The sequence below is a fragment of the Theropithecus gelada genome, chromosome 2, assembly GCF_003255815.1.
Source record: "Theropithecus gelada isolate Dixy chromosome 2, Tgel_1.0, whole genome shotgun sequence".
NCBI classification, from domain to species: domain Eukaryota; kingdom Metazoa; phylum Chordata; class Mammalia; order Primates; family Cercopithecidae; genus Theropithecus; species Theropithecus gelada.
Genome location: NC_037669.1, coordinates 85227091 through 85254835, shown reverse-complemented (window position 1 = coordinate 85254835; position 27745 = coordinate 85227091). Strand labels below are relative to the sequence as shown.

At 43.7% G+C, this 27745-nt stretch overlaps 1 protein-coding gene and 1 long non-coding RNA gene across 3 annotated transcripts in view; one reads left to right on the top strand and one right to left on the bottom strand.

Moving 5' to 3' along the window:
* CACNA2D3 (calcium voltage-gated channel auxiliary subunit alpha2delta 3) overlaps nt 1-27745 on the top strand; it is a 930450-nt gene that overhangs the window by 734809 nt on the left and 167896 nt on the right. For both annotated transcript variants that reach the window (XM_025377234.1, XM_025377233.1), the window contains 9 exons: nt 4402-4473; nt 4735-4796; nt 6181-6248; nt 10710-10755; nt 10918-11015; nt 13412-13505; nt 16789-16884; nt 22390-22511; nt 25933-26013. In XM_025377234.1, coding sequence (XP_025233019.1) covers nt 4402-4473; nt 4735-4796; nt 6181-6248; nt 10710-10755; nt 10918-11015; nt 13412-13505; nt 16789-16884; nt 22390-22511; nt 25933-26013 — 739 coding nt within the window. The remainder of the gene's footprint in view (nt 1-4401; nt 4474-4734; nt 4797-6180; nt 6249-10709; nt 10756-10917; nt 11016-13411; nt 13506-16788; nt 16885-22389; nt 22512-25932; nt 26014-27745) is intronic.
* On the bottom strand, nt 11-27403 carry LOC112619240. The gene is made up of 7 exons (XR_003118195.1): nt 27307-27403; nt 22307-22599; nt 20045-20181; nt 4089-4328; nt 2422-2560; nt 1678-1720; nt 11-1124 (listed from the first exon to the last, which is right to left on the bottom strand). It is a non-coding gene; the product is annotated as an uncharacterized LOC112619240 (long non-coding RNA).

Sequence of the window (27745 nt, the reverse complement as noted above, 5' to 3'; positions counted from 1 at the left end):
AAGTGATATACATGAGTGGACTTATTTATTTCTCACAGTAAACCTATGAAATGGGTGTTTTTGTTTTCTCCATTCTACAGGTAGAGAAGCTGAGGTAGAGAATGGATGTAATGGCCTAAGGACATAGAGTGTGGATTCTAACTCAGGCAGCCTGGCCCACAGAGCCGTGCTCTTGACACTTGGATATTGCATAGAGAGAGCCCTTAATTCCTTGAGTCCAGGAGTCCTTGAAGACTCTATTTCAGTGACGCATAGTATATGGGTTATCTTCCTTTTGGGGTGCAGAAAAGATGGGAAGTGCCTTGCACGTAGTAGCTGCTAAACAGATGTTTGTCTGCATGGTATTGTTGTGAATACTGCCCCATAGATTCTACTTTGAATCTAACTACAATGCCTTCCGTTGTGGTATAAGCCTTTTTTCCCCTACTACCCTCTAGGCAACTACATTGCTTCATACCCGTGATGACTCTGATGGAAAATTTCTCCGGAGTCTTTTTTGCCTGAAGCCCTATAAGGCAAAAAAGCCTTTTTCCTGGGGCATATTTCTGAGACCTTCTGAGAATCATTTATTTGATTCTTTTTTATACCCTTCCCAGAGTGTCTCTCCAGCTCATGCTTGAGCTCTGGACACCCAAACTAATCACAACACTCCCCCACCTGCTCCAAACCCAGGCTGACCCATAGGGGAGGAGGAAGAGAGAGAGAATGTTGTACAGGTTCTCCATGCCCAAGTCTGTTTTCCTACACTGGTTCAATGCTTGCTTGGGAATGACAGACCTGTTTATCCACTGTGTCTCCCTTCCTCTCTAATCCACCAGCTTGTCCGTGGTTGCATGTCATTAGGGGCTTAGAAATGCAGGCTGCCTGTGCACCAGAAAAGGTGAGACTCATGTTCTAATGTGGACAATGAGCCACCATTAGGAGCACGAGCTATCATTCCATAATCATACACACAACTTAAGGTGGCCAGTGAACCTCTGGGGAAAGCTGCTTTAATGAGCTGTAACATGGCCGGTCAGAGTAGCAGGCTAACAATGAAACAGGAAACATGGCTTCCAGCTGTAACGAGGTTGGCAGGAAAGTGGGTGCTTTGAGTGGTTATCCAAGCAGCTGCAGCTTCAGCACTGCAGAAGAGAGACAGATTCACCAGGGGCTCTGGAGAAGCACATCTGAACTGGACAGTGCAGGGCCCAGGGGAAAGGGTGGTTCTCAGAGAGTGGGGAGGCTATCACTGTCGCCAGATGAGTATTTTCAGCCTGAGGAGATTTTACCTCTTATTTTATTGAGTACACTGTGGTACAAGCTGCTTTAATGTCCACTGCATTATCACACTTGCAGATGCTTGATATCTGATATGGAAAAATCAAGGTATGCCACTGATGTTTTAATTTGCCTTTCTCTATGTGTTAAGTTGAACAGCTGCACATGGGGTTTTTAATGACTACATAATATGCGAACATATGGGCACATCAAAACTTGTTTGGAAATTTTCCTCTGCCAGGCCGTTTGCATTTTTCCAGTTGTTCATTGTCGTAAATCCAGGCAGTGGCAAGTTCAAAGCAGCGAACATCACACCTTCCCTGCCCTAGGTGGGGACAGATTGCATTGCTCTTCCCCATCACTTTGGCCTGTGTTTAGGACTCCTCTGCCATCTTACAACCTAGGGGTGCCAGTGACTGTGATTCTGGGCAAGTTGCTCCTTTTCTCAAGCCACAGCCTCCTAAGATAAAAAAGTGACATTTCTAGAATGCTCCGCCTCACAATGCTGTATTCTCACAGGACAGTCTATTAAATCATCAAACTCCCTTTCCTCCTCTGGCAAGGAGGAGAAAACCACCTTCCCGTCAACCCTAGATCATAGTACTTAGAGCTTGTAGAAGAGTCTGCCAGGAAGTTAGGACCTCAGACTATGACATGGTCAATTTTTAAAACATTTTATTTGGTTTTTTAAAAGCTCAGAAATACTATATGATTTTTATATTAATGCTATAAAATATTTAATTTTGTCCAAGTGCTTTCTCTTCTGATTTGGGAAGCAGAGGTTAAGAGCATGGGCTGAAGAGGCAGAGGCCTCGTTACCCTGGGCAAACTTCTTATCTGTGTCTATTTCTCCACCTGTAAAATGGGGATAATAACAGCACCTCAGCAGATAAGTTTGAGGGTTTTAAAATCTGTGCCTGACACACAGTAAGAGCTCAGTAAGAGCTCAGTAAGTAGTATCTCTCAGTAGTATCTGAATTTCATAGGAATCTGATGACCTCCATTTTAATAGCACCTGACAGGATCCCTCGGGTCTGGGAGTCCTCACTCATGAACACTTTAGACAGAATGAATGAACAGGAAGAAAGTGAGCCACAGAGAGGTCACGGGACAGCTGGCTTGTGTCAGTAGCAAAACTTGAACATTGATATCGTGATTTACCTCTTTACCTGGGGCTGTCTCCGTTTTGGTCTATGCAAACCTACAGGCAGTTAAGAGCAGCAATTTTCAACGTGGGGAATTGGAAGAGAGGTCACAAAATCCATTTAGTGGTTCATGAGCAACATAGCAGCGAAGTCTACTAAAATAGGAGATGAGAGGGGCATCATCAGAGTAAGAGGTATTTCTTACATGGTTCAAAGTCAAAAAGTTTACCTTGGAAAGGTAAACATTGAGCTTGGGCATCTGCGTCAAGCAAACTCAAGTCCGAATCCTGATGCCTTAAGCTACTGAAAGGTGTCTGACACTAAGTGAAAATGAGGAAGATGGTAATGAGGATAACGATGATAAAGATGCTGTTGACTATGGTGTTGGTGATGATGGAGGATAGCTAACACGTATTGAGTGCTTAGGAGGCACCAGGCACTCTTCTAAATATTGACTCATCAGTCTTCACTACAACTTAATGAGATGGGTGCTGGCATTAGTTCCATTTTTCAGAAGAGAAAACTGAGTCACAGAGATGGTAAGTGATCGAGATAGCCAAGATCGTAAAGCTCTGGCTCCAGAGTCCATTTCTTACCTACAGTGCCATCCTACCTCACAAGTAGGTTCAATAAGTATAACCTGTTTTCGTTATGATTTCAGAAAAGAGCAAGACTAAAGGAGGCACCAGTGACCCTGGCCTTGGACACTCCCAGACCCCCATGCTGATTGTTCTGTGCTACTGGGAGTTGGGGGCGGGGTGCCATGGAGACACAGAGAGGCTTACCTCATCTCTAGTTTGCCTGGAGAGTGTGAGAGGAGAAGGTCCCAAATGGCTTTAGGCAGGCACCAGAAAGAGGAAAAATGAAAACCATGTTAAAGATAAATCGAGCCGTTCTTTAAAAGTTAGAAAGTAGACTTAATTAGGACCAGCTCTCCATGTCCAAAACCACAAAAGTTAAAATGGGAAAATATTTCCAGAAATGCCCATTATGTGTTGTTAAAAAAAATCTAGAGTAAAATATATGTTTTATTTTATACATGCCTCCAGCTAAAAATTATGCGTTTACTCACTCACACTGAAGATGAGATTGCAAACCCAAATCTACACAGCCTCGAATCAAATTTAGGTTGCTTGCTAGTGTTGCAGTTTTCTATCGGCCAGATCTTACTCAAGCTCCTCAAAGGAGAAAAGGGGCAAAGATGAAAAAGACAAGAGAGGGGTGGAGAGAGAACCTTTCTTGACAGGCTGTGGCATGTCAGCGTTTGCTCCTATTCCATTAACTGGCCTTCTCTGTCGTCTTGCCTTGGTGCCCATGACGGCACATCTTTCATCACCGTGTCTGCTGTCCTCCTCTGAACTCATGGAAGGGCCACATGTAATTAGATGAGGTCAGCCGGGGGTGGGGGAGGAGAGCCAGGCTCACTGCTCCTAAACAGGACCTCCAAAAATCAGATACAGGGTCGCTCCTGTTCACTGCCTCATCAGCAAGGTCATTAATTGACCCAGATTTCTCAGGGAGCATTTAAAGATGATTCATCTTAGGAAAGGCTAACCCCTGTCTTCCAAATGCTTGGCCTTTTTTTTTTTTTTTTAACTACTGTGTAGGAAAACGTCTTTAACTCGATTATGTTTCGAAAAGTGATTTCTCCATGACAAATCAGTACCCTTTTTGAAAACGTACCTCGTCCCCAGAGACATTCTTGCTCTGCATTTTAGCAGGTCTCCAGGAGTTCACTCTCTGACTCCCGGGATTCGTCAGTATTGTCGAGGCTCTTTTGTTATTGTCCTGAAGTTTACACGAGCTCCTCAAATTGAAGATGAAGGTCACTTATTTATTGTTGTTCGCCTGTCTCCCATTGTACACGAGCAGCTGGGTGTTTTTTCTTCAGTCTGTTTTCGAGGTATAAGGCTCCACGGCACACTGAGGATGCAAGGTGTCCAGATTACATGATAAACCAGGGAAGAACTAACACACTTTTCTTTTATCATTTTAGTTGAGAAATGCTATGGTGAATCGAAAGACGGGGAAGTTTTCCATGGAGGTGAAGAAGACAGTGGACAAAGGGGTACATTTTTCTCAAACATTTTTGCCGCTTAATTTAAAACAAACCACTGTGAAAAATTAGCTTTGAAAGCTATATCTGGAATAAATATCTTTCGCTGAGATCATTTTTCTCTTGTCTTTACTTATCTCAAACAAGATTCATGTAGTACTGTTAACCTGATCATAGTGTGTCCATTGATTTTTATTTATTTCTGAAGACGTCACTTAGCAGACTAACCATGTTTTCTTTTCTCTACGACTTTTTTTTTTTTTTTCAATCTAGAAACGGGTTTTGGTGATGACAAATGACTACTATTATACAGACATCAAGGGTACTCCTTTCAGGTAGAGCTGACCATAATACATGGACATTCCATCAGACCCATCAGTTGTGTTTGTACAAAACCTGCTGACACTCTCAGAGCTCATCATCTGAAGATAACCAAACACCCTGCCAAAAGGCTGGAAAGAGTGAGGAAGGGGCTTTTCCCAGGCTGCTTTTGTTTTCCAGAAGGGGGGGAGATGGTTCAGGCTCACCTAGGAGAACTCACTCAATCTGCCGTGGCTTTGCATCTCATTGTCAAGCAACTATGCTTTGGGGGTTCCCGCTAAGGGTGAAGACAAGTGCAGAGGTTTACCAGGGTCCTTAACCATTGAACTTGCTGCTTTGTGAGTTCCATTTCACCTTTTATTTCCATGACCAAAAAAAAACAATCCTTCAAACCTGGAGGTGGCATATCCATCCCTACATATTGTGCCTCTGTTTCCATTTCTCTGAACTGTCCTTGTGTGTTTGTCTACTTTTGAATCCTGTTGTTTCTCTTTGTAACAGTCCTGAAAAATGGCTTTGCCTCATTGCCTGCTTTCAGATGTGTATGTAGCATTCTAAAATTTCCCACTACTATTAACTTAGTGTTGTAATTCGTTTTGTAAAAATTTATTTCAGTAGGCCTGCTTCATGTTCCTGAACTGGTGTCTCAGAGCTAAGGAGAGAAGGAGTTTACTGACTATAGAATAATCTGAAAAATAAATTCTAGCATTGTTGTCCTAAACTGCCAAGGATCATGGGTGGATTCCATGTGGAACCAGGAGCAAACAAGGAACACATGAGCTGCTAAGTGGGTTTGCCAAGTAGTCTTTCTAAAGTAAGAGACTGTGTTTTAAAAACACAGTCTCTTGCTTTAGACAAAAACAGAATGGATCTTAAATCAAACCAGTGAGTGTGAAAAACCTATTAGACCAGGGAGAGGATTGGGCAAAGAAGCCTGCAACACCAATGCGGTTACACTCATGTGGTAGAGGAAGTTTTTGTTTTTGCCCTTGAGAAGGGGTCAATTTCCTGAGTCCCAAACTCTAGAGGATGGAGAGACCCATCTCTGGCTGAATGCAGGGCAAGGGTGTATAAAGAGCAGGCCGCATAGTCCTTGGGAGGGCATCTGAGAGAAGGGCTTGCTGGAAGGGCGAGCAGTTTGCCACAACTCTGAAAACACAAAGAGTAGCCAATTGCTGCTGGCATTTCCAATCAGAAATGACTTTGAAGCAGCTGATTGAACCTAAGAAAAACCAACACCAGTGATAATCAGTGGGGTTTTGAAAGTAAACAGTTGGAAAAATTGTTTACAGATTATAAAATGGAAATGTGAAAAATGAAAAATTAAAAAATGTTAGCCCACAAGTCTATTCGAGTTAATGCCAGGGATTTCAAGATCTGCTTTGTCTCTCTGCACAGTTTAGGTGTGGCGCTCTCCAGAGGTCATGGGAAATATTTCTTCCGAGGGAATGTAACCATCGAAGAAGGTAAGATGCTGCCTGGCGCGTCTTATCCTTTGGTGTGGGAAGAAAGCTCGGGAGCCAGCTATTGAGTTAGCTGAAGAACTTGTTCATCTGTCCACACCTCTGACCAGTCACTTGGACATCCCACTCAAACAAATGCCTACTTGATATTCTTAATACCTTTCTTCTTCCCTGTTGTGCCTAGAATTCAGAATGGCAGGAATTCTAATTCAGGGTTGTGATTTAATTTACTTATATTCTGCTTTCATCCACGATGCTATTGACTGTGAGTTACTCATAGTTAACAGCTTTGTGGATGAAAGCAGAATATAAGTAAATAGGAATCGTCCCTCAACTATATTCTTCTCATACATAAAAATTGGTACTTGGGAGAAATACAAATTTATGAAATAACTCATGCCCAGGGGAAACCATGAAAACAGAGATATGAGAGCCTTAGTCTCTCCTACACAGTTGAGCCACATATTTCACTTGTGTTTCATGGCAGCCCTGGCTGCGATGGGAAATGTGACCATTTAAATGATTTACATAGGTCAGAGGGAGTAAGTAGCACCTTGAAGTTCCCAGACCCTCTTGTCTTCATAAAGCACAGAGGCACAGTAAACTCTCAGCAAACAGGAGCAGTTGTGATAGCTCTTTATATTTTAAAATTGCTGTCACACGTGCTGCCCTTTTCTTCTCCCAGCTACCCGGTAGTTCAGAGAGGTTACCTGTCCCAGCATTAGGAGCTCACGGGGTGGTAGACATCGTTTCTGAAGGGCCCCACTCCCTGAGTTGCCTTGAGTGACTCACTTGCACGTCATTAGGTTTTGCATATCCACAGAGAAGGAGTTGGCCCAGAGCAGTAGTCTTTCTGGATATCCATAGGGAAGACAGTCAGGAATAGGAAGGTCAATTATAAGCCAAGTTTTAATTGGTCAGAACTGATTATACACGCATGTGGTGAGCTTCCGGAAGCTGGGCCATCCACAGCACTCTCAGGTGATGCCACAGGGCATGAAGAAGGAGGTGAATGTTCCCTGAGACGCCAAACTCCTAGATAGCCTCTGGTTTACTGCCGATGGTCCCTGCCCATGTTGTTTCAGGGATGTTGGTTTGTGCTTCCCAAGTAATTGTGAGATTGTATGGGGGTGGAAAGGAAATTAGAGGGGCTCACTGTGAGCTGGGCAGAACGCAGAATGTGCCCACCAAAGAGCTAACCGTGTGGTCTCTCTTCCCAGAGACACACCAGAGAACACAGGCAACTCTGACTTGGGCAAGACACTCTCCAGGATGTGTTCTCAGGATCATGTTTTCACTTCTAGAATTTTCTGGCTCTATGGGCCATGTTGGCTCTGTGGACATCACTGCCCATTAAGCCAGAAAATTCATGTCTAAGCCATGTGAGGTCAAACTGAAGAAACAACTCATGATCAGAACAATAGAAGGAGAGGTTATTAAGGGATTAATTGCCTCTCATGGGTCTGTTCCCTTGGTCAATCTTCAATACATGGGCCTGTCCCTCCCTTCCTCTCTCTCTGTCTCTCTCTCTTACACACACATACACATACACACACACACACACACACACACGCATGCATGGAGACACAGATACACACAGTTGTTTTGCATTGTCTTTTGGATTCTTTTTCAGTCACTGTCTTCTTCCTGTATGTTCCACAGCTGTGAGGCTAAACGGTCACATAGAATTTCAGAGCTAACTGTAACCACTATGCAAGAAATTAGCTCAAATCCTCAGCAAGGGGGAGAGTAGCTGCTTATCCACACAAATGAGGTCATATCTTCCTCTCTCTGTTGTTCCTCTGTAAATAAAAAGACTGACAATCCTGCCAGCTTTGCTGAGCAATAGAACTTAAGAAAGTTGCTTCCCCTTGGGCCAACTAGTAGAGGGTCTCATCATCTCCAGGAGCCATGGTGTGATTATTGTTCTGTTCTTGGAGAGGGAAGGAGTTCCTTGGGGTTGGCAACCACACTTCTATAGGATCTTCAATAAGGAATAACTCCCTACAGAATGTAGGAATTTTCCACATGCTTTGCCAATGCCAGAGATTACAAAGATGGCAAATAGGTAGATTTTGGTCAAAAATATAAAAAGTCATTACCGAGATTGAAGGTATGGGCTATAGTTCTACCTGCTGAAATTGTTTCTTTTATGAATCTTTTAATCTTTTTCAACACTTCATATCTTTTGTTGTTGTTGTTGTTGTTGAGATGGAGTCTTGCTCTCTCGCTCAGACTGGAGTGCAATGGTGTGATCTTGGCTCACTGCAACCTCCGCCACCTCCCAGGTTCAAGTGATTCTCCTGCCTCAGCCCCCTGAGTAGCTGGGATTACAGGCACGTGCCACCACTCCTGGCTAATTTTTGTATTTTCAGTAGAGACAGGATTTCACCATGTTGGTTAGGCTGGTCTCGAACTCCTGACCTTGTGATTCGCCCTCCTCGGCCTCCCAAAGTGCTGGGGTTACAGACGTAAGCCACTGTGCCTGGCCACTTTGTATCTTTTATATGTATTGCACATGGTAATTGTTCAACAAATTAGAGCTTAGGTCATTATTGTCAGCAGTTCAAATCATCAGTAGATGTGATTTTTATCAGAAGGACCAACATCAGAGGTGAAAGAATAAGAGAACAATGAAATTTCCTTGGTGCCCTAGGAACCCAGAGAAGAAGCAGTCAAAAAGATCTTCCTGATAGATCTCATCTCTTCTGAGTTTCATTTATAGGTCCTGTGAAATACAGCCAGAGAGGATTTTGTGAATGATGTTGGGAGGATGGAAACTGCAGCTAGAAAAACAGACTTGACACCCTTAACCCAGTTTTCTGGGAAGGTACAGTCCCTTCTCAGGGACTTTGCACTTGTTATTCCTTCTGCCATGAGCACCCTCCCTGTCACCTACATGACTCTTCCTTGCCTCATTCAGGTCACTTTCTCAGTGAAGCCTTTCCTGACCTCCATAGTTACAATGGTCTCTTCCTTTCTTTCTCTCTCTCTCTCTCCCTCTCTCTCTCTCTCTCTCTGTCTCTCTCTTCCCGGCCCCCCTCCACCTCCCGCTTATCTCTTGTTCCCTGTTCTTGTTCCATGTTCCCTTTTCCTTTTTAGCCCTCGCCACCATCTGATATGCACTCAAGTTAAATTTTAATATAATTTACGATCTCTTTTCTGCCAGTAGAAATTAAAAACAATGAAGGCAGTGATTTTTGTCTTGTTTTATTCACTGCTATATTCTCAGGGCCTAGAATCATACCTGGCGTATAGCAGATGCTCAGTAAAATTATAGAAAAAAGAAAGGAATGGGAGGAGGGCAAAAGGAAGGAAGGAAAGTTGTTTGGTTGGGAAAGCAAAAAAAGAAGAAAGGCTGCACAGATGGATGGATTGCACTAGGGACTAATCCCTATCCCATTTAACTGTTTTCTGGCACTTGTAAGTGATGCAGTATTACTTGTATCTCATGGTAGATATAACTCAAAGAGCTGACATGGCATCCCCAAGGTCATTCAGCCTATAGGTGTTGGAGCCTGGATATGCCCACTTGGATTATATGTTCATTCTAATGTATTCTCTATTTTCTGTAAAATCAAGCAGAATTGTGTGATAGGTCTAGTATTTTGCTACTTCTTTTACAGATATGTATTTGAGAAGGAAACTGGAGTCCTGAGTGTAGTAAGATGCTATCTGTCATTTAAGAAACTAACTTCCCAAAACAGGCTGTAAGCATCATGGGAGTTCCTGAGGTCATCGTTTGGAAGTGTATGTCTGCTGATAACCCATTAAGATCAAGCCACTTAAAAGTGCAAAGAAACAGTAATCCTTGCAGAGATAGGATGGTCTGGAACCTTCTCTAAAAACTCCCAGATTCCCTGCAAGCACCAGCTCCCCTAGTTTTCTTCCCAAAGGATGACCATTTTCACTTAGGATCCTGTAACAACTAGCAGTCTTTGCCGCTCAAAAACAGTTGAGTATTGACGACTTCATATTGTTCAACCTATAGTTTCACCCTCACAGCCACACATCAATTAGGGACTATTATTCCTGCTTTTCACATGAAGAAACTGACATTCAGAGAAGTAAAGTAACTTGTTGACATCACACAGGAGGTCAGTGGCCTAGCCCAGTTCCCAACTGAGACTAAATGGAGCACCAGATTGAGTGTTTCTAACAGTCCTGTTAAGCGTCTCCCTCCAGACTCATTTGTGTATCCTCTGTCTTCAAGGGGTTAAGGTTTTCCTGGGATGAACAGCCAGGGAAGGTAGCTGTGCTGGCTGAGTGAGGTGGAGATGGGGAGAGAGTCCTGCCTGGAAGGGAACTCGTTTATTTTGCTCAGAGTCCCTGCTCCAAGGCAGGTCGCTTAGGGTTGATGTCTACCCTTAACCCACCCCACAGCCCTACCCTAGAATATCTGAAACACACAGGAGGATCGGGGAAGTGGTACTTACTCATGAACCCCTTCTCCTTGACCCCTAGGCCTGCATGACTTAGAACATCCCGATGTGTCCTTGGCAGATGAATGGTAAGAATTAAACCATCCCTCCTTGACTATGGCATCCTTCATTGCCCTCTTTGATTCTGCATAGTTTGTGCTCCCTTGCCCAGTTTTCCTGGTTCCAAGGCAAAGGAAGCAGATGCTGTAAATATTGACATGCTCTTCTTTTGGGCCATGTCATGTTCTTAGGTCCTACTGCAACACTGACCTACACCCTGAGCACCGCCATCTGTCTCAGTTGGAAGCGATTAAGCTCTACCTCAAAGGCAAAGAACCTCTGCTCCAGTGTGAGTATGCCTTCAAAAGTGTGTCGTGTTTTCAGGGGTAATGGTGGGGAATGAACTCAAAACTATTTTTTGGCCTCAGTTTTTAAGGGAAGCTTTGCTTTGGCAGAGATTATCAGTCACATGAAATCCAATCAAATATCTGCTTCCTGTAGGAACAGGAGAAAGAATGTGGATTTTGGAAAATTGCACAGAATCCCCAATCCTGGTTTAACTATTTGCACTGGGCTTTGTCCCCTTCTGAACCATTTAGTCAAGCAACTGAATAGGATGGAAATGTTAGAACTGGAAGGGACTGTAAATATTTGCTCATCTCCCTTATTTTGCAAATGAGAAACCAAGGCTGGAGGTAGGTTGTGTTTCATTCAAGGCTGTAGCTAGGTCTCCTGGTTCTCCCAAGAATGGGGTCACGACAGGGTCACATAGCCTCTCAGTATGGTACATGCTGAGTGTCCTACCTACCAAGCATCCCCTTCTAGGGGAGCTCAGTGAGTAAGAAATCTCTCAGCTGGTGCAAAAGAGACAGGAAGAGCAGCAGCAGCCCGGGATGCCCCTCAAAAGCAGGAGCAGACCCTATACTCTCACAGGATAACTCTAGTAGCTACAGTTTGGGCAGGGGGAGAGCCACCAAAACTGATCGTGATATCTGCCCCCACCTCTAAACAAGCATTATGTATTCAATGACATGAAAAGTGCTTTACATATGTAATCCTATGAGAGGTTTAAGGAGATTATCCAACTACTAAACGACATCTCCATAGAATGGATTTACTTTTCGGGATATGCGCTGGTGGCGAAAGGATCAGATGGATATCCTACAAGCCCAATATGTTATTGTCTTTGACTTTTTAAGGACATATTTAAAAAACAAAAGTATAGAGACAATATAAATAATACATTTGTAGTCACCATCCAACTTTACGCAGTCTTAATATTTTACCATACTTACTCCAGGTGCTTTTTAAGGAATGAGACATTACAGATAAGGTTGAAGTCCCTGGGTCCTTGCTCAGCCTCATTTCCCTCCCAGAGAGAATGACCTTCTGTATTTGTTCATTAGTCTCAATAATTTAATGCTATTCCTACATATGTAGGTATCTATAAACAATATGTAGCATCAATTTTATTATTTTAAAATATATATTAAACCTTATATATATGGTATATTATATGAATTACTATATATAATACATACAATATGTGCATAAATATATATGTACTACAACTTATATTTTCACCCATTATATTTTTGAAATTTGTGTTGATCATTTAGCTTTAATGCATTTATTTGCATTACTATATGGAATTCCACTACATAACTTAATATATTCATTGTCTTACTGATGATAAGTTATTTCTAGCTTTTGCTTTTCAGCAAAGCTCTTTTTTTTTTTTTTGCTGCTTGTCAAGGTGAGGACTGGCCTGTCTCGTGTGATAATTAGTTGTCCTCCTCTGCAGAGTGATTTGAGAGTTCTAGGATGCCTCTCCTAGACTTATCATATGCTCCCATTCCTTGGCCTCTTCCACAGAGCTCTACCAAGAGTCCCTTTGGATGGGAACAGACATTCTCCTTTAAAATGAAATGATTCTTGGCCGGGCGCGTTGGCTCATGCCTATAATCCCACTCTAGGAGGCCGATTCAGGCAGATCATTTGAGGTCAGGAGTTTGAGACTAATCTGGCCAACATGGTAAAACCCCATCTCTACTACAAATACAAAAATTAGCCAGGTGGTAGGGGCCTGTGCCTGTAATCCCAGCTACTTGGGAGGCTGAGGTAGGAGACTGGCTTGAGCCTGGGAGGCGGAGGTTGTGGTGAGCCGACATCGTACTACTGCACTCCAGTCTGGGCGACAGAGTGAGACCCTGTCTCAAAAAAATAAGCAAATAAATAAAAATAAAATGAAACAGTTCTTAAATAGAAGGAATCACAAAATAAGAATCCCAGTGGTTATTAAGCTATGGTATCTCTTTCCCGTGTGACAACAGGCTGAGAATTTCAGGGTGCTCAATAATTTCAGTTTTAGGAGAGAACAGAGATGGGGATGATGACAGCCAAGTGTTCAAGGAGTACTGGCCTGTGGCCTCCAAATCTGGGACTCAGCCTGCTGGTCCATGGCAGGAAGCACACAATGGGGTGAGAAAGCAGGAAACGGAAGTGTGAGACACCCAAGCCTCTCAGTTGACTACCTTCTTGCCCAAATGCTTTGGAGGCTCCTGTGTTGCAGGCATACCGGGTGTCAGAACTGTTTCGTATTTTCAACTGGTGGGAACTTAACTCATAAAGCAACATGCCTCATGAGAAAGTAGCCTGCAGACACTGCACAGTGAGCCCATGAGTGCCTCTCATGCCCCTCTTCCAGCCCTGCCAAAGCATCCTCTTGTCTGTCCCTCCCAACAGGTGATAAAGAATTGATCCAAGAAGTCCTTTTTGATGCCGTGGTGAGTGCCCCCATTGAAGCATATTGGACCAGCCTGGCCCTCAACAAATCTGAGTAAGTGGTTGCACGTGTCCTCCTTTCATGGCCATTTCCTCACCAACACTCCGAAATATGGTTATGGTTTAAAGAACTAAACTGTTTTAGGAGCCTGGTGTTAAAGTTCTTTAATTTTCCCCCAAGCTCCAAACCACAAGAGCTAGAGCAGATTAGCGACTTGGGCTTGGATGGCAAGCTCCTGGCTTTGACATATAATTTGTTTGAGTTTTAACGTTACATGAAATTTGGTACGCTGAGGTAGGGTGACACTTCCGAGAGAGAGGGAGGCAGAAGGGAACTTCGTTTCCTGCCTCGCCACAGCTCTCTCTACTTTGCAGTCTTGAGGGAGCTTGGGATCTGGGCCAGGTTAGGTTGTGAGTGGGACGGAGAAGTGAGAGCTTGATTTCATAGGGTGTGAGATATAACCCTGTGGTTTTATTTCTGAAGTGGAGGGTGGAGGGGCTGCGGGCAAGGCTGTGGTAGTTGATATCAAAGACTAGGATGAGAACTGCTTTAGCACCTTATTATCTCTTTACTATTCTTAATTTAAGTAGAGTATTAAAGATTAAAAAGAAAAGGAAGAACCATTCCTTTTCTCTTATATCTTCATGTGTTACATGATTCATTTCTCTCTCCACTTTCCTGTTCTTCCTTTGTTCGTTCCCTCCTTTTATCTTCCCTTCCATGCTGTTTCTCTCCATTTTTCGATTCAGTATTTCATTCCCTCATTGTATCTTCCCTTCCATCCTGACATTCATTCTGTTTTCATTTTCATTCATTCACTCATCAAGTCTTGACTGTGTATCTGTTATGTGCCAGACTCTGACCGAGGTGTTGGAGAAATGGAGAGAAACCACACAGATAGAGCTCTTAACATCATGGCACCTGTGGTATATAGTGTGCTGTATTATTAAGAATCATAACTGCTTTGAAGGAAAAGTAAAGACACATAAAGTGTAACAGATCTAAAGTGGAGGAGGAAGATGGGAACTAGTTCAAGGTTCAGGCAGCATTCTAGGAACAGCACATACAAAGGCCCTGAGATGAGAAAGTATTTGACACATTGGCAGAATTTAAAGAAGGTGGACACAGCTGACATATAGAGGATAGACTGGAAGATGTCAGAGGATGAGGCTGCAGAGGGTCCGCATGGCTCAGGACCTTGAGAGTCAGGTTAAGGATTTTGGATTTTATACTCAGAGCATTGGAAGATCACTGAAGGATTTTTAAGAAGGGGAAGGAAATGATCAGATTTGCATTTTACAAAAAGATCTCTCTATTGCTGTGTGGAGAACAGAGGGTAATGGGGTGAGAACAATAGTAAAGGTTCCTACAGTTTTCCCAGGGATTTGTGACTTGGACCAGGGCAGTGGGCACAGAGAGAAGAGGTCCACTTGTGGCTTGCTTCAGAGGCAAGGTCCCTAGGACTTGATGATGGGTTTGTCATGTGAGGGCAGGGAGGTTGAGCCATCAAAGATCATTCCCAGGTTTATATCATGAGCTATTGGACAGATGGTGCTATTTGCTAACACAAGAGACACTGGGGGAGGATCAGGTTTAGGGCTGGGCATGGCCAGTCTCTCTTCTAGACATCATGAGCTTAAAATGGCTGAAAGTGTCCCAAATGGAGATGTCAGGTATGCTGTTTAATATGCAAAACTGGAGCCCCAGAGAGACTGCCATTTTCATTATTAGGGGTGTCTTTGGACTGCTTGCCTTCATGGCATAGATCTTATTTCCTGGGAAGCTGGCAAATAATTGAGCCCATCCTGGGGTTTCTTTCTCTAGTGAACCTTAAAGTGTTTCTTTTCAGCTCTCATGAAACTCAAAATCTTGAGCAAAGGCTGCTGATTCATTCCTAACACATACTAAAGATTTCCAAAATGGTAACTTGCTTTGTAGTCCACATCTGTAACTGATTGGACAGCCTGGCTTTCCAATTTGGTGTAGGCTACAAGCAGAAATGCATAGTGTTGGTTTTTATTCAGCCCTTAAATACTTAAAGGTAGCATCCACCACTTTGACTTTCATCAAAGATCAAGTAACCAAATGACCTTACTTTGAAGATAATGTGGAGAATGCTTTGGATCAAATTGCTAGTAGCATTTAGGACAGAGAAACAGGCTCAAGAATTGGTGTTCTCTTCATACATTTATTTTAGGATAAAATTATGTGTTTGTGGGCTGGGCACAGTGGCTCACGCCTATAATCCCAGTACTTTGGGAAGCCAAGGTGGACAGATCATGAGGTCAGGAGATCGAGACCATCCTAGCTAACACGGTGAAACCCCGTCTGTAGTAAAAATACAAAAAATTCGCCTGGTGTGGTGGCGGGTGCCTGTAGTCCTAGCTACTCGGGAGGCTGAAGCAGGAGAATGGCATGAACCCAGGAGGCGGAGGTTGCAGTGAGCTGAGATCGTGCCATTGTACTCCAGCCTGGGCGACAGAGCCAGACTTTGTCTCAAGAAAAAAAAAAAAAAAGAAAATTATGTGTTTGTGCAGAAAGGCCATTTGCTTTTTGCACAGGAGAAATATGTCTTGCAAATCTCCTAAAGAACACACTCAAGCATATAAAATTTGCCTTGGAAGTTGAAACAAGATGATATTTAGTGAATTTTTATATTAGTTTTCCTTGCCAAGGCCCTTCTTAGAGTTCCTATGTGTAGCCTCCTACAGGGCTATTGGAAGAAGCCATTTCTTTACACATCTCTTTGGGGTTGGTGGTGAGAACAAGGCCTGTGATCTGGTAGAAGTGATAAGCGGGTGCCCCCACAACTGTGTGGATGTCAAAACCAGTTCCAACCACGTGGAATTCCAGGCTGTGGAATGCTGCAAACTTGGTACCGTGGCTCAGTTGCTTTAATGACAGATTCCACAAATGATCTCAAGACCAAGAATAAACTTGGTAGCATTAATGCAAAAAGCTAGTCCTAAGCCCTAATCCTTCCCATTCTTAGCCTGATCTCTTTGAACTTGCACCCAGAACCTTGAAATAAAGATGTGTGTATGGTTGGAAGTAGATTTTTTCCACATGCTGCTTTTGTTGGCAGGAAGTTCTTCATTTTTCCTGCCAATATTACTGTGAAAACTTTTGTTAGGGATACAAGTTGGCAATCGGTGCTTTTGTGTGTGTGTGTGTGTGTGTGTGTGTGTGTGTGTGTGTGTGTGTGTTTCTATAACTTCTTTTACAGTTCAAGTTTCAAAACTACTATTTGGTAAAACATTCTGTGAGTCTTAAAATGCAATGCATTATCTGCTTACTGCCTAGAGGCCTTCCTCTGATGTCCGCTGTTCTGTTTCAGGAATTCTGACAAGGGCGTGGAGGTTGCCTTCCTCGGCACTCGCACGGGCCTCTCCAGAATCAACCTGTTTGTCGGAGCTGAGCAACTCACCAATCAGTAAGTAGGAGGGATCCTCTACAGGGGCCCAGGGAGCTCCTGAAATGGAACATTCAAAGGGAAGCTTATTTCATTTCTGGATTCCACTACTGGTAGAAACATCATTTAGGCCACTCCAGGCCTATTGAGATTTTTCTTCTCTGTTCTACCATGGGGGCCCCAGCATGTGCTTTCACCTGCCTGTTAGCCCTTCCACCACCCTTTGTTCCTCACGCTTGTTGTTGGCTTCTGTCCACTGTCCTGGAGTCCTCTCCCGCCCTGATGAGTCATTTCAGAACTCTGGGAGGTGGTATGGCTGCTAGGGGAGCCGCCAGAGGGAGGAAACACTCATCTTGTAACAAATGGCTTCAGGGTATTCAGCTGTTCTGCAGCTATGCTGAGGAATTCCTCCTGCCTGTACAAAAATCAGTGTTCCAAGTCCTGTTTGTTTGTTTATATTTTACTAATAAACCTCTGTGCCTCTGTGTTTAGCCTGAGGGGCTGCAGAGCTCCACACCCAGGAGTGGGCCCTCTGGGGACACTGGGGTTTGACAGTGTCTCCTTGGACTTCCAAAGAGACCTGGATGGATGGTGGGCAGAGAGTTTCCGGGTCTAGTACCCAGATGCTCAGCCCATGTATCTTCAGAGAGCCACAGGCCCTTAACGCATCAAACTGGTGTTTCACCAGTGCTAGTAGGTAGACGGTGAAGTCTTTCCTGAGTCTGTTAATAAGTTTTTTCAATTTATTTTCTCTGAAACAAGAGAGATTGTTAAGACATGGACAAATGGGTCCCAAGATTCAGAAAGTTTGAGAGTGGTTTGCAAGTGTATGTGTGAGTGCAGAGGTTACCACAGAACATTATACCCCCAACCTTCAGGGTACCTGGAGGTGAATAACCAAGCCAGAGGGTAGCTGCCAATTTGAGAGGGGTTGGCTCATCAGGGGTCCAAGGAGGCGGTGATTCCTTGGAACTTGACAGTGCTGTTTGCATCTGCTAAATGAGGCCCTGACACCCACCATATAACCTTACAAAACCAAGTCTGGTAAATGACGGATCAATCGATGTTTAGATATTTTGAGAGACTGGCTTTGAATTCTGTTCCAGGACTTTGACCTTCTTGATACTCACATTTGTCATCTATGAAGTTTGATTATAGTTGCAACTTGATTTTTAAAGCCTTTTTTAAGCATTTTACCACCCCCGCTCCAATTGCTTTTCCAGAGGGCAAGTTCCTGGCAAGGGCTAGAGGTGCTGAGATACACGTTACCTTCTCCTGTTAGGATCCAGATAGGCAAGAGGAGACAAGGGAATTCTTTTTCTAATACTCAATGAGAAAGTCTGCTGCTGGTATTGAGACTGAAACAAGCAAAGCTGCAAAACAGTAACAATAAAACATGACACCTTGCTGGTCTGATAACTGTGTTATTGTGACAGATTTAAAAGACAAAGGACCATGCTGGGAGGTATACCTGGCTTATCTCACTTGGGTGTCTTCATTCTGTCCACCTGAAAAGTGAGAGCAATGATCTCTTTTGATTACTGTGAAGATCCAAAAAAATTATGGATGGGCTGGGCACAGTGGCTCATGCCTGTAATCCCAGAACTTTGGGAGGCCGAGACAGGCAGATCACTTGAGGTCAGGAGTTCAAGACCAGCCTGGCCAACATGGTAAAACCCTGTCTTTACTAAAAATACAAAAATTAGCCGGGCATGGTGGTGCACACCTGTAATCCCAGCTACTCGGGAGGCTGAAGTAGGAGAATCACTTGAACCCAGGAGGTGGAGGTTGTAGTGAGCTGAGATTGCACCACTGCACTCCAGCCTGGGCAACAGAGTGAGACTCTGTCTCAAAAATAATTTTTTTTTTATGGATGAAAAATTTCTTTGGGAAGCTAAAAATTCCTACAACTGTGTGTTCTATTCTCTGTGGCATTACGTGACCCACAGAGTGGGTACTCATTAACAGTTTGGATGGATGAAATCTTCTGTCTTCAAGAAACTCCTGTCCTTGCTTCATATAGAGGCATCTTGAATCTATTGTCTTAAGATCTTACCTGCCTATCCCTTCCCATCAAATGGTATTTGTCAAGATTCAGCTATTTGGATACACTCTCTAAGTCAGGCTGAGAAAGTTTTTAGCATTTCTGACATTTGGTTTAGTTTTTGCTTTTGACTAGGGCATGAAAGGCAGAGCTTAAAGTATCGGGCAGAGAACTTGATAATATAAAGTTGCTACCCTGCAATTATCTCGTACTATCATCAGTCTCCTACACTGAGATTTCATCCTATACCCCTGCCACCTGCATTTGGAAGTTGGTCAATCATACTGAAACGTGGCTGTCACCCCCAAGAGTTATAATACATTCTGTGCCTTCAGTACAACCTCTCACATCACCATGCATATAGCATCCAGTGATGTTTGCCTTCATAGCATACAACCCTGAGTTTAGAGGGTGACCACTTTACCCCTGCCCTTTCAACCACTGAGAACAAAAGAAGCTCTGGCTTTAAGAATCCCATTTATTTGTTAGAGCCTGTTTTCAGTGTCCATAACACTCTTTCACATATGGTGTTATGTAATTCTGATAGAACCCTGGTAAAGTGCAGCATTTTTATTGTTCCCATTTTGTAGATGAGTAAATGGGGGTCAGAGACTCAATTATTCACTCAAAGTCACCCAGTTCTTCCCAGAACCTAGACCAGCCTGACACACCACTGCAGTAGCTCCCAGTATCCAGGAGGAGACTTTCACCTTACCCAGAATGATCTTTCTTCCTGAAGAACATTTTTGGGATTCTGTAAAATCAGGTCGCTCCTTCCCGTTTCCTCCAGAATCGCTGCCCAGTAGTTGGCAGAGGCCTCCAGGGTTTCCCGGCAACTCAGTCCTTTCACAGTGACACCAGGGCTAATGGGGATCAAGTACTGCAGGCTCCTGCTGGCTGGCCTGGGTGCCAGCACTATCCCGGGCAGCAGGGCACTGGCCACCCAGATGTTCAGCATTCCAGATCTATTGCCAGCCACCCACAAAGCCTGAATGTCACCATCTGAGGACCACTTCACACCTTCTAACCGAGCTACCATCTCATCTACTATGACTCTTGAAAAAGGCCCCCTGTGGCACCTTTAACCTGTGCTGCATAGACAGGGCACCTCTTAGCTGTAATGACCACTGAACAGACCTGCTGGGAGTGCGAACACCTTCTGATCAGCCGTGGCTGCACCTGTGTGTGGAAAGCAGCAATGTATCCTGCCATGGGCCAGGCAACAGAGGCTCTTCCTCACACCGTCCAAGTCAAGTTTATGAAGAATTTCATGTCTAGCGAAAGAAATGAAAAGGCTAAAATTTCAGTATTCCTGACGTCTGATGACTTTTAGATCAGGAAACATTATCACTGAATACAGCAGCCTAAGGAAGAGCTTGTCTACCAAGATGAGCCTGGAAGTCCTGACGTCCAGCATTCTAGGTAGCACAGGGGATCTCCGCACTTTCTTAATCTTGCATATGACTCCAAAGTTGGCCTTGGCCTTCTGAATGAGAGAAGAGTGCTTTTTAAAAAATTTTCTTTTAAACATTTTTAATTTCTGGAGAATCATTTTGTCAGTAAGAGTCAAGACCAAATGCAAGCAGCTATGCTATGTCAGACCATTTTTGACCTACAATTACCAGTTCTAGGAGCACAAAATTTTATAGCAGTATTAACAAAGTAGAGCACTCATAAAGATGGCCATACAGACAAAGGAATTTAAAAGAATTGAGAAATTTTATTTTTGAAGATATAGGAAATTGTGTTTAATACTGGAGGAGCTCTTATCTGGATATGAGATTAAATTTATCTTGTGATCATTAAGCATATACCAAGCGCCTGCTGAGAGCCAGGCCCTGATAATATTGGGAAAAGGAAGGTCCCAGACCTTAGAAAGGAGTAAGGACATGCTAATACAAGTTATAGGGAGGTAGATTCCAGAGCTATCTAAGAACCTGGAGGGTGACCTCCAATGGCATGGGCCTCTTCTCTAAAAGTAGGCACTCCGTCTTTGGTAGAAGTGAAGGGAACACTGGTTAGACACACCCTGCAACTACAGAATGCTTTCCTGAACTGGGTGCCAAGTTCAGGAAACCAACCAGTTACAGCTTAGCATGAAAATTTCCCTCCATGGTCCTTTGCAATCCAAATCTACGCTGCAAACTGCTGGGTTGAAAGTGGTGCCATTTCTGCTTCAACTGATGGCCTGTTCCCTACCTAAACATTATCCCCTGATTGGTCTCCCTTCCGGAAAAATGTCTGCAGCAGACTGTGACCTAACCAGGCAGTCATTCCCCCACCGCCTGGGTTGCACTGTATCAGCTAAGATAAGGCACTTCAGGTCCTGGAGAGCACATGTGAATCTCTAGAGGGATGTCAGGTCAATAATCATGCCTTGGGACTTGAGTATGCTTAAGGCTCTGTGAAGAGTGCACACATGTGAACAAATCTCCTGTCCTCAGAAATCTTAGGAGGTCTAGGGAGGGGATGTGATGATTGTGCAGGCCAAAAAATAAATAAAAGGCTATATGAAAGTTACTAAGAGTGTGGGGGCCCAGGGTGTGGCAACAGCTTGCATATGTCTCTGTGGATTCATGGGGTAGATGGTAGATGAGGCACACTTTGAAAATGAGTGTGATTTTGAGAGGAAAAGATGGAAAGAAGAATGCACCTAGCCTTTCCGATAGACAAGCTCTCTGTGCAGAAGGCAGGGAGTCAGTAGAGGGCAGGGATGCACACAGGGAGGGGCATGAGCAGGCCTGTTTGTCCAGAGAGGAGGCAGGTGAGGGAAGAAGGGTGTAAAGATCTCAGTGTGGGCTCACATTTACTTCCTTTGCACTTTTTCTGAGAAGCATGGTTTACCTTCTTTACACTTGCTCTAAGAAGAATGAGATCTACTTAAGAAGTTGATTCTTGGCTGGGCGCGGTGGCTCAAGCCTGTAATCCCAGCACTTTGGGAGGCAGAGGTGGGCGGATCACGAGGTCAGGAGATGGAGACCATCCTGGCTAACACGGTGAAACCCCGTCTCTACTAAAAAATACAAAAAAGTTAGCCAGGCGAGGTGGTGGTCACCTGTAGTCCCAGCTACTCGGGAGGCTGAGGCAGGAGAATGGTGTGAACCCGGGAGGCGGAGCTTGCAGTGAGCCGAGATCACGCCACTGTACTCCAGCCTGGGCGACAGAGTAAGACTCCGTCTCAAAAAAAAAAAAAAAAAAAAAAAAAAAGAAGTTGATTCTCCCAAGGGTATTAGTATATATGTTTCGGTTTTAAAGCCAGACAAAGCTTTACCCACTCAGAATCTGACTCCCAGAGCTCTGCAAGATATTTTTGAGTAATGTGGGTGCCCAGTGTTAAGTCAGGCCCCCTGTATACTGAGAAAGGCAAGTTGGGGTTCTAAAAGTGAACACTGGTTTTACGTGATGAAGGCTGTCGGGGTGCTCCAGGCCCACCTCTACTCTGCTGAGTGATGCACGTTCTTCTGATTCTTTTCCACTTCAAGGGACTTCCTGAAAGCAGGCGACAAGGAGAACATTTTTAACGCAGACCATTTCCCTCTCTGGTACCGAAGAGCCGCTGAGCAGATTCCAGGGAGCTTCGTCTACTCGATCCCGTTCAGCACTGGTGGGTGCCCTTGTTGGAGGCAGGCTCTGTCTGTCTAGTCCAGTGGGTCTGGGCATTGTGTGCAGGGTGTTGAGGAGCTGCCTGAATGCTGAAAGGAACCAAGTTCAACCCTCAGAGCCAGTGCTGAATATTGGGTCAGCCCTGAACCAGTGACCTGTTCCGTAAGCCTAATAGCCTCAAAGAAAAGGAAGGTTTTTCCTTTACCAAATTACGTAAATGTATTTCAGAAAGGAGAGCTGATGTTTTGCACCCTATGGGATTTTAATACAAACTTGTCAGTCAATTTTTTAAAATGTTGTCATGGCCCCACTTAGAGAAAATTCGAGCATCCCTTGCCAGAACCTTCAGTGAGTCACATCCCTGTAGAGGTCCACTGTTCCCCATTTGTGTTTTTGTTTTTGTTTTTGTTTTTATTTTTATTTTTTATTATTATACTTTAAGTTCTAGGGTACATGTGCATAACGTGCAGGTTTGTTACATATGTATACTTGTGCCATGTTGGTGTGCTGCACCCAACAACTCGTCAGCACCCATCAACTCGTCATTTACATCAGGTATAACTCCCAGTGCAATCCCTCCCCCCTCCCCCCTCCCCATAATAGGCCCCAGTGTGTGATGTCCCCCTTCCCGAGTCCAAGTGATCTCATTGTTCAGTTCCCACCTATGAGTGAGAACATGCGGTGTTTGGTTTTCTGTTCTTGTGATAGTTTGCTAAGAATGATGGTTTCCAGCTGCATCCATGTCCCTACAAAGGACACAAACTCATCCTTTTTTATGGCTGCATAGTGTTCCATGGTGTATATGTGCCACATTTTCTTAATCCAGTCTGTCACTGATGGACATTTGGGTTGATTCCAAGTCTTTGCTATTGTGAATAGTGCCGCAATAAACATACGTGTGCATGTGTCTTTATAGCAGCATGATTTATAATCCTTTGGGTATATACCCAGTAATGGGATGGCTGGGTCATATGGTACATCTAGTTCTAGATCCTTGAGGAATCGCCATACTGTTTTCCATAATGGTTGAACTAGTTTACAATCCCACCAACAGTGTAAAAGTGTTCCTATTTCTCCACATCCTCTCCAGCACCTGTTGTTTCCTGACTTTTGAATGATCGCCATTCTAACTGGTGTGAGATGGTATCTCATTGTGGTTTTGATTTGCATTTCTCTGATGGCCAGTGATGATGAGCATTTTTTCATGTGTCTGTTGGCTGTATGAATGTCTTCACTGTTCCCCATTTGAACTGAATTGATTTAAATTGATATGCCGGACTAAGGACTGACTTTGTATAACCATGTGCTCTCTTGACAGGAGCCTGCAGTCACCAATGAGAGGCATGTAGCTGATTGGTTTTTCAGTCCTAAGAGTTTATGATATAATAGTATAAAAAATTAAAGTTACCTGCCTCCAAAAAGAACTGAATGCTATCTTATTTCAACCAGTTTTAGAAGCAAAGCATACTGGAAATGCTGAAGTTTTCCTCATTTTTTTTTCCTTGCCTCATGCATCTGGTATTTTGGGTGCTCACTCTATACTGCTTATTGCAGAAACTTGAGAGATAAATGAAACCTAGTTCTGTAAACTTGGGTTGCTCTGGAAAGTTCAGTCTGTAGTTATATTTTACATATATCAGTTCCTTTCATATTAATCTTTTACAAATACTCCTAACTCAATCCTAAGGGAAGTTCTCCAGTGTTTGTGCCCAATCCCCCTCCCTAAGGCTTGGTGCTTTCTCATTTCCATGACTGAAAATGTTTTCAGAAAGGGTGCTTTTGAAATTTGTAGAAAACAAAGAGTGCTCATATAATTGGTTGAGTGGACTCATTAGGAAGACAGTCCCTCATCAATGGGCACATTTAAGGAGAGACTGAATTGCTCTGTCACCCAGGTTGGCGTGCAGTGGCATGCTCTTGGCTCACTGCAACCTCTGCCTTCTGGGTTCAAGCAATTCTCCTGCTTCAGGCTCCTGAGTAGCTGGAATTACAGGCACCCGTTACCATATACAACTAATTTTTGTATTTTTAGTAGAGATGGTTTTTCACCATGTTGGCCACACTGGTCTCTAACTGCTGACCTAAAGTGAGCCACCCTCCTGGGATTCCCAAAGTGCTAGGACCATACCTGGCCTGAAGCTCTTTCTTTATGCTTGTCTGCACCATACTTTATTGCTGAAAATATCAAGAGACAGTGAACTTTTTCATTCTGCTGCAGACCTATGAATAATAACATTGTCTTCTATCAAGCAATCTCTTAAGACTTCCTTTTTACAGTCCTCTAAAGAAAAAAATAGAACTTAGCTTGCTGTTCTTCTGATTCTGGAATCATCGAGTTAACTAAAGCTGTTGTTGGATTGCTTTTGGGTAACTGGGATTTTCACCAAACTTTCAATGTAATGGTATAATGAAGTGAGTTTTACCTTGTTCATGACAAAGTTACAGATGACGTAACATCTTAGGACATTTCATAATCCCCTTAGAGGCAGGGAAAATCTTAAAAATCACCAACTACAAGTCTCTGTGGTTGGGCTCTCTCCAATTTTGTCTACTATGTATTGAATACCTGTGCAAACTAGAAAAGAAACTGGTTTTTATTGCTGCTTAAACTTGGGCCAGGAGAAAATTTCTCATTGCTTTGGTCATAAGTGTATTCAAATTCAGGTTTGACTTTTCCCTGCTTCTCAATTCAATTGGATTTCATCCAACTCACATTCATTGAGCACCTTTTAGCAGGTGGGCATTGGACTAAATTATTAACTCCAGGCATTCAGAATTTGTGCTCAGTATCTTTTAATTCATGGATATTGGAACCATTGCTGGTAATTGAAAATCTCCTAATACTAATGCCATATTGTTGCCAGAGTAATAATAGTTTGGAGTGAAGATTATGCCCTAGCTCTATCACTGTTTAGAATAATTTTGCCCAGAAAAACTGGGCTCGAAATTCGAATTTACAGTTTTATAGATCAGTAAAGATTTAACCAATGAATCAGAGCTAAAGTCGCCAACTCGTAAAATAATTTCAAAGCCCTCATACATCTCTTCATGGCTATATTTAGACAGGCAGTGTAAATATGACCACTGACACAAGTAAACACTGCAATTTGAAACCACAGATTACCAAAAAATGTGGTCCCTCGATGGTGGTCAATGGTTTCGATGTGAAGAGGCTGGATGTTCCCCAGTGCACTGGTGGTCATAACTCCGCTCGCTGGTTCCTTCAGCTGGGAGGACTCGCAGCACTGCACTCATGGCCTGGCAGCGTAGGCAGGACATCCACACCCCAGAAGACTCTGGGGCCTGGGACCGAGCCCTGGAACAATTTGCAGAATTGGTGACTGTGGACCGATATGATTACTCTCTTAACGTGTACACTGTAATTATCTTCATTTTTGTTGTGGTGTTTTTTCTTTTTACAGGACCAGTCAATAAAAGCAATGTGGTGACCGCGAGTACATCCATCCAGCTCCTGGATGAACGAAAATCTCCTGTGGTGGCAGGTAAATAATGGATTCAATCCATGAAGACAAAGTAAGCATGGTGTCCATTCATCTGGCCAGTGGGCTGCTTCTGCGTAGCACGCTTATCCTCCAAAAAAGGTTTTCAAAGGAGAAAACAATTTTAAATTACTTCCTTCTCAGCTTGGTGTCATCTCCTTCAAACCAAGACTCTGACAGCTGGTGGTGGTTGATGTGAAAACAGAAAACTTTCCCAGGGTTTCTATCCTTAAACTGAGCCAGTAAGAAATTGTCAGTACGTGCCGAGGAGAATTTCTCGATGGTAGGTAGCATGTTCATTCAAAGTAAACTCCAGATCTCCAGCTTCTGTGTCATTAGGATGACAGTGGGCATACAAGGAAATTGCAGGTTTGTTTTAGGCAAACACAAACTGAAATGTGCCCTTCTCCAGAGAGACCGAGATTTTCATCCCCCTAATCCCCCTAGGGAATTAGAGTTAGCTGTATCTGCAGGTGCTGGGTTTGGGACCAGGGGAAAGCCAAAATATTACATGACTGAGAGTCTCAAATTGTCAAAGAAGTCCTGTTTCTGGCTTTTTCCATTTCTCTCACTTTTTAGGAGTGTCAGCAGTTGTCTGTGGATGGCCAGGGGCTTTCATTGGTGGCATTTGGCCTAAAGGGCTGGCAACTACCAAAAAGCCCTCTTTGAAGACAAATGCTGATACAAAAACAAGGCCTGAGGGTGTGTCTGGCACATGGTTTATTCTGATCACTTTGGAGCCGTTGGTTGATGGGTGGATGATATGCTCCAAGCACCGTCCTGGTATTGTCTGGGTTTACTAAAGAGAGCGATTTTTGTTTTCCAGCAGTCTCCCTCAATAAGCTGTACTTTAGGATGACTTTGAACATCTACTTCTGTGTCTTCACATACTGAATATTTGTGGGAAGGAGTGCAAATGGAGCAGATGGAGGAGACCTGTTTGAAGTGGTTGTTCTTTGGCGAGGAAATACTACTCCCCCAACCCCCCACTTTATTTCTGACTTGGCCTATGTATAATTGTATTAGTAGGGTTGAAAGATCTGGGGATAGTTGCCCTGGTTATTCCTGAGTTACTGGGTATGGCAAGGATGACAGCCTTATGTATCTGACCTGTGGCTTGTCTTGAACTAAACAGACCTATTCTTAATCAGCCAGGAGATACGGGCTCTGAGGATTCACAGTTGCCGTCTTCAGATTTTGTCACTTAATGTCTCATGTTCCTTGAGGAAAGTGGGAGACAGGATCATTTAACTCAACAAGATTTATTTATGCTTAAAGGAGGTCAGACTTGCTTACCTCCAGGCTGGTCCAGCGAGCTAATTCTGAAGGCATGTTATCTCCCGGGAGCTGAGGCCACATGCAGCAGCTGTCAAAGACATGGTCTGGCCAGAATATCTGGTCGTCTGTTTGCAATTTCTTTTTAAAGCCCTTTCTTTGGGTTTCTAGTTTAGTCATCATGAAGGATGAGCCCTAAGGTCACTGTGCCTGTACCAGCCACCTCTGTCCAAGTTTACAAACTATGCTCACATGTTTCCAAATGCCTTACATTTCATAAATGCCTATTTGCCTGAGTATGGGTGAAACGTGGTCTGAGCCTGAACACCGTGTATCCAGTCTAGAGAAGAAAGCGCACTTTCCAAATGCTATGCCAGTCTATTGTCGAGTTTCATCGCCGGCCGTAGACCACAGGCAGGTCACGAGACACAGTTTGGTCCACCCTGAGTGGGTGGAGAAG